General features: G+C 45.8%; 1 protein-coding gene across 11 annotated transcripts in view; it reads left to right on the top strand.

The window, feature by feature from the left end:
• Positions 1 to 11,379, top strand: part of mybpc3 (myosin binding protein C3) — a 42,626-nt gene extending 31,247 nt beyond the window's left edge. For all 11 annotated transcript variants that reach the window (XM_030415211.1, XM_030415209.1, XM_030415210.1 and 8 more), the window contains 8 exons: positions 686 to 853; positions 973 to 1,061; positions 1,914 to 2,109; positions 2,528 to 2,667; positions 4,585 to 4,744; positions 4,895 to 5,031; positions 9,567 to 9,753; positions 10,898 to 11,379. In XM_030415211.1, coding sequence (XP_030271071.1) covers positions 686 to 853; positions 973 to 1,061; positions 1,914 to 2,109; positions 2,528 to 2,667; positions 4,585 to 4,744; positions 4,895 to 5,031; positions 9,567 to 9,753; positions 10,898 to 10,947 — 1,127 coding nt within the window. In that variant the 3' untranslated portion in view covers positions 10,948 to 11,379. The remainder of the gene's footprint in view (positions 1 to 685; positions 854 to 972; positions 1,062 to 1,913; positions 2,110 to 2,527; positions 2,668 to 4,584; positions 4,745 to 4,894; positions 5,032 to 9,566; positions 9,754 to 10,897) is intronic.
• Positions 11,380 to 12,340: the final 961 nt, after the last annotated feature.

The raw sequence follows: 12,340 nt of genomic DNA, 5'->3' as shown, positions 1-12,340 counted from the left end.
ATTTAGTTTGAGCAGGACTGTCCAGGTCCGAGTCATTTTGAACAGGCAGAACTGTGGTAACCTTCTTTGAATGATCAGGTTCTGACATCCACATGACTGCCAGCTTTTCCCATCTGAGCTGTAACCACATGATCAATGCTATTCATGCCACCCGTCAGTGGTTTTAATGTTGTGGCTGATAGGTGTCTCTGCCACACCTATTAAAAAAAACACACCATGATTGATTTACAGTGTTTTAATTGTCAAGTGTTAATTAGTGTTGTTCAAGTGTTACGGGTTGTCAGCAACAGGCTTGAAAGAACATGCAAACGAAAGCTGATGCACAGAAAAAAGCGTTTCACAATGTATCTTAATCCCCAAAGGCTACCAGCTATCAACAGTTTGGGTTAAAATAGATTACAGATAAAAGTGTATTGTTTTCGCGCTTCTTTCAACACGTCAGTTTAGATGAAAGCCTGAGCGGTCCCTCCTATAATGACTCGTGCTGTAGGGCTGCCTCCAGGCCGTCAGCATCATAATTATGTGACTAAATGAACCGTGACTGGAATTCTCTCTTAGATGTCTTAACTTGTATTTCTTTTTAATTTTATTTGCTGTCATCAAATGTTGTTTCTCTCCAACATACACTCCAAACATCTGGTGATAATCAACTCCTTTTAATGTGCTGTGTGTTCTCCGGTTGCAGCGGATGAATGGTTACCAGCCACCGAGGGTCTGACTGACAGGACGGCGCTGACCATCAGAGGCCTCACCACCGGAGACAAGCTGCAGTTCCGTGTGCGAGCCCACAACATGGCGGGACCCAGTGCTCCCGCCACCCTGGCTCAACCCGTCACCATCAGAGAGATAATGCGTCAGTACTTTTCGATCCGACCCACGACAGTTTCCACACACTGACCTCGGCCCTAATGAGACGTGATCTTTTTCAGTCCTCACATGACTCTGATTTTTCTGCTTTTCCTTTCCTCGCAGAACGACCTAAAATCTGGCTCCCCAGAAATCTCCGCCAGACTCTCATCAGGAAAGTGGGAGACACTGTCAACCTTGTGATCCCATTCCAGGTGCAGTGTACATCAGGCTAAATCGATCAGACACCTTCTTGAAATCATCATTAAAACACCAAGACGCTGTACTTCCTACAGTATAAACACCACAGTTAAAGCTTTCACACACCTGGGATGAGACAAACAAACAATACAGATTTGCAAAATAACTGAATATGTTGCTTTAAAACTATTGACAGCGACAACAACAGGAATAGTATGCTCCACTGTGTGATTTTACAGCATGGTTCAGCTACCAGCAGGGCAGGGTGTGGTAGAAAAACAGTGCCAGCGTACAGGCCCCAAGGGATCCTTGGGGTCGCAGTGTAGCATTAAATGGTTCACTGAAAGGCAGAGAGCGGTTGCATTCACATGGTTCATCTAAGCTGACTGACCCGGGGCTCCAGTCCACTCCACTATTCATGTATTAATACGTTAAAACGTCAAAAGTTCTGTGAGGTAAAAATACTGCTCTTATCAAGGCAGTCTGGTGGATGTGAGGAGATTTGAGGCTCTGATGGAAATAACAACGACAGTTCTCCTTTGGTAAATCAGGAGCAATCAAGATCACTCATGTCATATTGTTTTTATGATTTTATGTCCTTTGTCATATAACACAGGATGTTCGTTATTCTCATGAGTTGTGACCTCACGTCCTTATTATTATTATTATTATCATTATTATAATGATTCATACCAACGTCGCTAGCATGTAAAGGCTTTTAAACATGAATGAATGCACAAAGATAACACACAGATGTAGTTGAAGACAGTTTATCAGTGGACATTGTTAATTGTTTTTTTAAAGTATGATTTATAATCTGACACACGCTGAAACCCTTCTGTCGTTTGTCTTTTGTGGTAATGCAGGGTAAGCCCAGGCCACAGGTGACATGGAGCAAAGAGGGGGAGCCTCTGAAGCCCCCATTTGCCAGCGTGAGGAACAGCGAGGTGGACACCATCCTCTTCATCCGCAAGACAGACCGACAGCACTCGGGGAAGTATGATCTGCAGGTGCAGATCGAGAACGTTGAAGACACAGCATCTGTCATGCTGCAGGTTGTCGGTAAGCAGGACTGAACACACGGAGAGCTGCCTGTCGGTATGAATGAATACAATCTCAAGCAATCATGTTAGTAATATCTCACCAGTGTTTCTGCCAGCAGACAGTTAAAGGTGCACCATGTAGTTTTGAAAGATCTTCACATGTTGATTCTTTTATGCCTCAACAAACAAAAAAAAATAATAAAGTATTTTTAGTATTAATTTTGTTTATATGTGGCGGACCCTGCCACCTTTTTAGCTTCAAACTGTGCTCTGGGGAGCTCATTTTCCTCTGAGAACAGCATGTTTATTCAGTTAAGGAATAAATAAGTTTGAGTTTGTATTATTGCCTCATTAATATTGTAAATATTACATTTCTGAATTTGAATTTCTTCTCTATAAGTACACAGTGCCCCTTTAATGCTGTGTTTCCTCTTAAGATCTCCCAGGACCGCCTGAGGCTCTGAAGATCATGGATGTCTGGGGCTTCAATGTGGCACTTGAGTGGAAGCCGCCTAAGGACAATGGTAACTGTGAAATAAGTGGTTACACCATCCAGAAAGCTGACAAGAAGACCATGGTGAGACTCCACTCTGTTCTGGCCTCACAACAGAGATTACAATTGTTTATATATTACATTCCAAAGAAGCCGAATGTTGATGGCAAGAATTTATTATCTAGATTAAATCATTTTAGAACAATGAGCCAGACATAAACCTTCTAACAATGTATGTTCATGTGACATTAGAGGTCTGAGTAGGGTTAAAAACTGCCTGAACCTTATGTAGATGTGTTACATTTAAAAAAAATACACATCCACATTGGACCAGAAGACAATCAGACTGATTCTCAATGACCTCACTGTCATAGAATATTATGGATTAAAATAAGATTCCACTAATATATCCCCTGTATTTACATACAGTGTGCACATGTTTCTATTTTGATGATTATGAGGCAGCTTTGAGTCATTCTGTATACAATGAGAAACTATAAAAATGAAAGTAATTTGGAGCTGTTTTAACTCTGGTCTCAAGTCAGGTCTTGGTTACTTAGAACCGAGTGGACTCGGAGGTCTTCTCAGAGGGACTGTGGTGAACGCGTCGTTTCATGTCAAAGCTTCTTGTTCACTGAAACTGATCCATTGCAGCCGTTTAGCCTCCATGAACATGAATGTGTGTGTCGGTACATGGGGGAGGATGAACGCCGCATGGACACAGAGGGATATTTCAGCCTCCCTTGTGACATATATAAACTGTAATCAGCCAATGCTGAGCACACAGTCTCCTCTGTGGGCCTGGAGTGATGCATTATGGGCCGGTTGGCACCATCCTCCGCCTCGGGCTGCCAGGAACAGTGTTGGCCAGGAATGTCCTAATCTGATCCTCGTAGCCTTGACCTGGTCTGGATTGTCTGCTCAGTGACGCAGGGCCATTGTTCTGCTGCTCAGGTCGGCTGATGGCTCATGTTTCACCGGAGTCATTATTAGATCAAATTAATTTCACTCGCGACTCTTTATGGCGAGCGTGTGGGTTGTGATGATCATGTTACCAATAACAATGTACTGTGAACCCGTTTGATGTCAGAGATAACTGCTGATAAGTGCCGGGGACACTTGTAGTTTAAATGTAGACGTATCGTGTTTCATTCCTGCACTTAAATTTAATTAATTTAAACTAAGAGCAAGCTCACAGCTCCTTTAGTTTCAGGTGTATAGTAAGTCACAGCAGTGATATCTCTAGATCATTATTGTACAACGCTGTTTTTCATGTTATTATGGTTAAATATGATATGCAAATTCTTACATTTATGATGCAAGAAACAGCAAATGTTTCTTGAAAAATGACTGTAAACGATATATCGATCATCGAGACAGCTGAGGATTTGCTTTCTATCGACTAATCGATTAATCAGCTAATCATGGCATCTCTATTGTCAGGCGCGAATGTAGACATACGAATGTTGAAATCCAGAGTCAGTATATGTCTGAAAATGGGCCCAATGTAAATATAAGCATATAAAGCACATATTACAGGAAAAAAACAACATCAAGTCACTTAATGAGGTGTTGGCGAGGCCCTCTCTGAGTTTCTGAAACCATCCTGAAAGGATGGACATCATTCTTCCAATAAACATGTCCTCAGTTTCCATGTTACACCACCGGAACTTCTACCTTCAATACAATATCTTGAAAAATATCCCTATTCGTCACCAAGTTTGATACCACAGGGAAAATTGAGTATATACATTTTGGATTTTTATGCAAATATAAATAGAACAGGGCTTGTTTACTGTGTGTTTAAAATAACACCTAAGTTAATTTAGCTCTGGAGTTGGTGGGTCTTGACAAATCAATACTGCAAAATATCAGTATTGAAACCATTTCAAATGCTCAGAATCAACATTTATCTGATCCGTTCATCAATCATTATGATTCCCACCATATTTTCAATGTGAACATGCGAACGTGAAACGTTTTTGTGTGATTCACATGAAGGAGTGGTTCACGGTCTACGAACAGTACCGGCGAACCAACTGCGTCGTGTCTGACCTCATCATGGGGAACGAGTACGTCTTCAGAGTCTATGCCATCAACCTGGTGGGCCTCAGTCAGGACCCCTGCAACACAAAAGACAGCGCTTACATCCAGAAAACAGGTGGGCTCTTGACTGCACAGAGTGTGTAATACAGTACAACTCAGCTGATTCTGATTCCATCTCCTGCAAGTACAAATATTACTCTATTACATTATAAGGCAAAAAATGGAATTGAAGAACCTTTGTCTGTCTGTCTGTCTGTCCCCTCAGGTATTGCGTACAAGCCGCCCAGCCACAAGGACCATGACTTCTCAGAGGCTCCCAAGTTCACACATCCTCTGGTGAACCGCTCCGTCATAGCCGGATACAATGCCACCCTCAGCTGCTCCGTCAGGGGAATACCAAAGGTGAGTAGGGTCCTTACATGGAAAATGTGCATGAAGAGATGTTTGTGATTCTGTTCAAAGGAAAAAAATCTTGGATGAATTTAGATGTTAAAAGCTGTTTTGATAATAGCTGCCGTAGTAACTTCAATATTTACTCCTGGTCCACTGTGTAGCTTGTCCTCGAGCTTTCAACTGTATCGCAGTAGCTGGTACAATTTTGTTTGGAGCACTTTAAGGACTTATTTCAGTCAGTGGTGGCTCAGTTCACTCAAAAATTAGAATTCAGTCATTATCTCGTCACCCTCCATGATGATGGAAAGTTGGGTGAAAATTTGTCTTCTGGAAAACATTTATGGAGCTTCACGGCAAAACAACTTTGAAGCATTCTCCTTAACAACTGAAGAAGACGGGGACTTGTTTTAAAAAATACACTTAGTCCCGTCTGTCATGGGTGCATGAGACTTGCTTATCCAAGTCACTAAAAGCCCTGAAACACAAAATTGATTTGGACAGACATTATTTATGCCCTCGTTGTGGTGTGGTGTACGAGCCTTTGCACTCACCTCAGCTGGCGTATGTGCTGTTACACTTTTAGCTACGCAGCTACAGTGAAGATTTTGGCTCAAAAAAAGGGGGAGTAAAAAATGTCTTTTCAAAATCCTCCTCTGAACCGCCACCTTACCGTGGTGGAGGGGTTTGAGTACCCGAATGATCCTAGGAGCTATGTTGTCCGGACAGACTAAGAGCGGTTCCAATGCCCCTGATGACAAGTATAAAAACAAGGTCGTTCACGTCGCCCGGAATGGCGTTACCGGGGCCCCACCCTTGAGCCAGGCCTGGGGTTGGGGCTTGCAGGCAAGCGCTTGGTGGCCGGGTCTTAGCCCGCGGGACCCGGCCAGGCTCAGCCCGAAAGAGTGACGTGGGCCCGCCCTCCAGTAGGTTCACCACCCACAGGAGGGTTCAGAAGGGGCCAGTGCCATGTGATTTGGGTGGCGGTCGTGGGCGGGGGCCCCGACGACCCAATCCCCGGACGGTGACTCTGGCCATGGGGACATGGAATGTCACCTCGCTGGCGGGGAAAGAGCCTGAGCTAGTGCGGGAGGTTGAGCGGTACCGGCTAGAGATAGTCGGGCTCACCTCCACGCACAGTCTCTGGAACCCAACTCCTTGGGAGAGGCTAGACTCTCTTCCACCATGGAGTTGCCCGCGGTGAGAGGCGGCGAGCTGGTGTGGGCTTGCTTAAAGCTCCCCAGCTCAGCCGCCATGTGTTGGAGTTTTCCCCGGTGAACGAGAGGGTCGTTTCCCTGTGCATTAAGGTCGGGGATAGGTCTCTCACTGTTGTTTCAGCTTACAGGCCGAACAGCAGTGCAGAGTACCCGGCCTTCTTGGAGGCCCTGGGAGGGGTACTGGAGAGTGCTCCAACCGGGGACTCCGTCGTTCTACTGGGGGACTTCAACGCTCACGTGGGCAGCGACAGTGTTACCTGGAGGGCTGTGATTGGGAGGAACGGCCTCCCCGATCAGAACCCGAGCGGTGTTTTGTTACTGGACTTCTGTGCTAGTCACGGTTTGCCCATAACAAACACCATGTTTAAGCATAAGGGTGTCCATCAGTGCACGTGGCACCAGGACACGCTAGGCCGGAGGTCAATGATCGACTTTGTGGTCATGTCATCTGACCTCCGGCCATATGTCTTGGACACTTGGGTGAAGAGAGGGGCTGAGCTGTCAACTGATTACCACCTGGTGGTGAGTTGGATCCGCTGGCAGGGGAGGAAGCTGGACAGACTCGGCAGACCCAAACGTATTGTGAGTCTGGCGGAACCCTCTGTCAGGGAGGTTTTCAACTCCCACCTCCGGGAGAGCTTTGACCAGATCCCGACGGAGGCTGGGGACATTGAGTCCGAATGGACCATGTTCTCCACTTCCACTGTTGACGCGGCTGTTCGGAGCTGTGGCCGTAAGGTCTCCGGTGCCTGTCGTGGCGGCAATCCCCGAACCCGGTGGTGGACACCGGAAGTAAGGGATGCTGTCAAGCTGAAGAAGGAGTCCTATCGAGCATGGTTGGTTTGGGGGACTCCTGAGGCAGCTGACAGGTACCGGCAGGCCAAGCGTGTGGCAGCACGGGCGGTCGCGGAAGCAAAAACTCGGGTCTGGGAAAAGTTCGGGGAGGCCATGGAGGAGGACTACCGGTCGGCCTCGAAGAAATTCTGGCAAACCATCCGGCGCCTCAGGAGGGGGAAGCAGCCCTCCACCAACACTGTTTACGGTGGAGGTGGGGAGCTGTTGACCTCGACTGGGGATATCGTCGGGCGGTGGAAGGAATACTTTGAGGATCTCCTCAATCCCACTGACACGCCTTCCATAGAGGAAGCAGAGGCTGGGGACTCAGAGGTGGATTCATTCATCACCCAAGCCGAAGTCACTGAGGTAGTTGGGAAGCTCCTCAGTGGCAAAGCACCGGGGGTGGATGAGATCCGCCCTGAGTACCTCAAGTCTCTGGATGTTGTGGGGCTGTCTTGGCTGACACATCTCTGCAGCATCGCGTGGCAGTCGGGGACAGTGCCTCTGGACTGGCAGACCGGGGTGGTGGTCCCTCTATTCAAAAAGGGGGACTGGAGGGTGTGTTCCAACTATCGGGGGATCACACTCCTCAGCCTCCCTCGGAAAGTCTACTCCAGGGTACTGGAGAGGAGAATTCGGCCAATAGTCGAACCTCAGATTCAGGACCGGGAACAGGTCTGACTTACAATGCAGTTTTCGTCCTGGCCGTGGAACACTGGGCAAGCTCTATACCGTCCGCAGGGTGCTCGAGGGTTCATGGGAGTTTGCCCAACCAGTCCACATGTGTTTTGTGGACTTGGAGAAGGCATTCGACCGTATCCCTCGTGGCATTCTGTGGGAGGTGCTCCGGGAGTACGGGGTCGGCGGCCCTCTGTTAAGGGCTGTACGGTCCCTGTATGACCGGAGCAGGAGCCTGGTTCGCATTGCCGGCAGTAAGTCAGACCTGTTCCCGGTGCATGTTGGACTTCGGCAGGGCTGCCCTTTGTCACCAGTTCTGTTCATTATTTTTATGGACATTTCTAGGCGCAGTCAGGGGCCGGAGGGGGTCTGGTTCGGGAGCCACTGGATTCCATCTCTGCTTTTTGCGGACGATGTTGTCTTGTTGGTTCCGTCGAGCCAGGACCTCCAGCATGTTCTGGGGCAGTTTGCAGCCGAGTGTGAAGCAGCTGGGATGAAAATCAGCACCTCCAAGTCTGAGGCCATGGTTCTCGACCAGAAGAAGGTGGCTTGCTCCCTCCGGGTTGGGGGAGAGTTCTTGCCTCAAGTGGAGGAGTTCAAGTATCTTGGGGTCTTGTTCACGAGTGAGGGAAGGATGGAGCGTGAGACTGACAGGCGGATCGGTGCAGCGGCCGAAATAATGCGGTCGTTGTATTGGTCTGTTGTGGTGAAGAGAGAGCTGAGCCGAAAGGCAAAGCCCCCTGGACGCCTTCCTCGGGAGGTGTTCCTTGCATGCCCCACCGGGAGGAGACCCCGAGGAAGACCCAGGACACGCTGGAGTGACTATGTCACTCGGCTGGCCTGGGAACACCTTGGGATCCTCCCGGAGGAGCTAGAGGAAGTGACCGGGGTGAGGGAAGTCTGGGCGTCCCTGCTCAGACAGCTGCCCCCGCGACCCGGCCCCGGATAAGTGGAAGAAAATGGATGGTTGGAAAAGTTTAGGATCTGGAGGCTTCTGGAGACTTGGATTAGAGTGGACAAGCTTAATGTGTCCTTTTTCATTCTTTTCCACTGTCTTTTCTAAGTCACCCAATCTCCCCCATCTACTTCAGTTGTTCAGGAGAATCCTTTTTTTTTTAAAGATTTTTTGGCATAGACACCTTTATTAAGCAGTAGACAGATAGGAAATATGGAAGAGAGAGGGGGATTTGACATGCAGCAAAGGACCTCCGGCCGGAATCGAACCGGGGTCAGCTGCGTCTATGGCATGCGCTCCAACCACTCGACCACCTGCGCGCCAGGAGAATCCTGCAACACTGTTTTGCTGTGAAGCTCAAGAAATATTTTGTGAGCCAAGAAACTTTGCTTGACTATCCATCAGCATGAGGGTGAGTGAGTAGTGTTCCTTTAAGCATTAACTTCACTCTTGACTTTGGAAATGGCAAACTCAAGGGCCACTTGCTGGATTTTTCCAGAGCTTTTAAACAGTGAAGCTGAGATACAAGAATAAGCTTCAGTGCTTAAATACTTATATTATTCAAATTACAAAATACATCAACAAAGAATAAAACCAAAGGAAAAAACTATCAAACTAATAGAAAAATATACCTACAACCCTTGTAGACACACACACATGCACATACATACACCCCTGCCTCCTTTTCATGCAGACATTAGGGGATTCGTAGCAGCAATAAACACCCTGTCCTCGATGAAACAGTATCCATCCACTTAAATCCAGTGATTATTGTTGTTAGCGGTGGAGCAGGACTAATTGTGCAGTGGGGACAGTGAATGTCACCTGATGCGATGTAACCCTTTGTCCTGCCTTGTTAGCCCAAAGTGACCTGGTACAAGAACAAGATGGACATCTCAAATGAAGCCAAGTACCGGATGCTCAGTAAGCAGGGCGTCCTGACGCTGGAGATCCGCAAGCCCTGTCTGTTCGACGGAGGAGTGTATACGTGCAAAGCGGTGAACGCCAGCGGAGAAGACATAGTGGAGTGTAAACTGGAGGTTCGCCGTAAGTACCCAGCTGGGCGTTGGGTCTTCATCTTGAGAAAAAAAATGAGAATCTACTTAAATATTATATCAGAGAGTTTATAGCAACAACAAACACAAACAGTGAAACCTAACGTCACGTGGCACTGTTGACACGAATCTATGGACACATTCTGAAGGTTTAAATAGATCTTAAAGCCGTGATCCATCCACCCTAAATGGGCATCTCCCGCCTTCTTTTAAGTCTTACCCTTCACCTGATGTTTTGTCCTGTCAAGCTCTAAACAACCCGTGATCCTGAGGTTAGACCCAACCCTACCCCACACTGTGATAATTGCTTCGGGAGGATTTTTCAAATCATCTACGCTTAAAGACAATTATCTGACGCAGATGTTCGACACTTCTCCACAAGAACTTTACTTCCTTACTTAACCTTTAGTAGAACAAGTATAAATAATTGCGCCTTGCATTGCATATTCCTTTTTTAAACATAACATTTATATTAAAAGATAATTTATAATTACATACGATGTTACCAGTTATGCATGCAGCCCCGCTCCACACTGTTTTGCCAAGGCATTTTATGAAGCAGCTGCACCTGTGGCATCAATTTTCAACAAAAAAGTTGTAACAAACTGTACATTTGCTGCTTCGCAACAAAATGGTGGACCGAGTTAGCATATAGCTGGTGAACAAAGTGGAGCTGGTGGAGACCAAAAACGGAGCTAAAAGAGAGTGAATATTGTTCTGTGTTTGCTGGATGTGTGAATATTTCTGTTAATATTATTGCCATGTTGACCAATTGAACACATTAAAGTGTGTTTACAGGTCATTGGAAGAACTACTGCATACGTGGAAAAAAGACTTATATTGTGGTTCCAGAGGAAGCTGAGGCCTAAAGTATATATATATATATATATATATACAAAATATATATATATATATATACAAAACTGATATATATATATATATATATATATATATATATATATATATATATATATACATATCAGTTTTGTGTTCTGGTTACAGATACCCCCAAATGGACAAAAAAATCTGTCATTACAATTTTAAGCAAAACTTGAATGGAATGTAGTTTGTATTTGTTTTTTAAATTTGTGCTAAAAATGTAACTTTACATCTCGACTTCTGTCAATGTCTTGTAGCTCAAATTGCTAAAGAGGAAAAGAAAGAGGCAAAGAAGCGAGAGGATTGAGCTGCTCACTGAAGAAGACGGGATCCAGTTGTCTCCATCACCTCCTGCATGTTGGCTGTTTTGTGTCCAGAGAAACTCCTCATTTGCTTCACAAACTGTTTGGCCCACAATCTCTTTTTTTTTGTTATTGCCCTACTTTTCTTCTGAAACCATCTTGCATCTGCTTTTCCTCACTGTCATGTTTCATGGTTCATCATGTGTACCACTGGATTACTGGTCACCTAAAGTGACGGGAGCTCATGTGTGAAGTCAAGTATTTATTTTTTATTTGATAAGTAACACTATTCTGTACTTGTTTCCAAGAGTCAAAGAAAGTAGCAGTATTCGTGAGATTAATTTATGATTTGTCACCTGACTTATTTCAGCTGATGATGGAATGGATTACTGTGTTTTGGTTTGTTTGTGTGCATCCAAAGGTCAATATAAATGCTTCAAAAACATAAGAGTGGTCGATTTCATTCAGTCACGGTAGAGAGTAAGTAAGAGAGACCAAATCCTTAAACTGCCAACATGTCACTTATAGCATCCGTGGTATTCAGAAAACGTCCCAAGCATGCCACTGATACTCAGAAGTCCAGCAGAATGGACAAGAGTTGTCAGGGGCTTAGTTTTATTGTAACAAAGCCTTGCTAAATCCAGTGGTGTGAGGCATGTGCCTAATGTGCATGCCACAGAGGGATGTATGCGAGGGGCTGGAATAGCTGAGATGTCCTTATACCGCTGAGGACAAGTGTCAATGAAGTGGAACAGGAGAGCAGGAGCCGCTGTAACATCACTCCACAGTTATTCCTTTGATGCCTTCAATGTAAATATTTCCTGTGCCCTCTCAACGTACAGCTGCAAAAGATCCGGTGAGGCTCACGGTTGTCCCCCGGCGGCTATTAACGCACATGACGAATGTCTTACAGCGCCTCCATCTCTGCCAGGTGTTTTGACACGGGGTTTCACCAAAATCCACAAATTACATGCGAAACGGCTGCACGGCTCAAAGCTACACAGGACAGATCAGATGTCGTGTCTGTTTCTTTGTGCAATCACAGAGGTTATTTTTCACTCATCGCGGCGTTACAGCTCGGCGTTCAAGTGACGGGAGCCAGCAGTGGTGGACAACGTGACTCGTGGCTGAGGGTGAGGGGAAAACTCTGCTGATTCACTAGAAATGGTCTTATACATGCTAACAGAAGAGGGAGGAAATTAAATACCACCGCTTGCAAACAATCTCCAAGTAAAAGCCGTCTGTTTTCACTTAACTCAAGGAACCAATGCAACAATATAGAAATGTTGTTTCAATGCTGTTTTCAAGTTAAACACATACTGGAGTTCAGGTTTTGGCATCTACATCTACTTAAAGCGAAACTCTTGCCAAAATGCAACCTAGGCTTTTTTTGTGAAT

The sequence above is a fragment of the Sparus aurata genome, chromosome 4, assembly GCF_900880675.1.
Source record: "Sparus aurata chromosome 4, fSpaAur1.1, whole genome shotgun sequence".
Lineage (NCBI taxonomy): Eukaryota > Metazoa > Chordata > Actinopteri > Spariformes > Sparidae > Sparus > Sparus aurata.
This window is presented reverse-complemented; position numbering and strand designations above follow the sequence as displayed.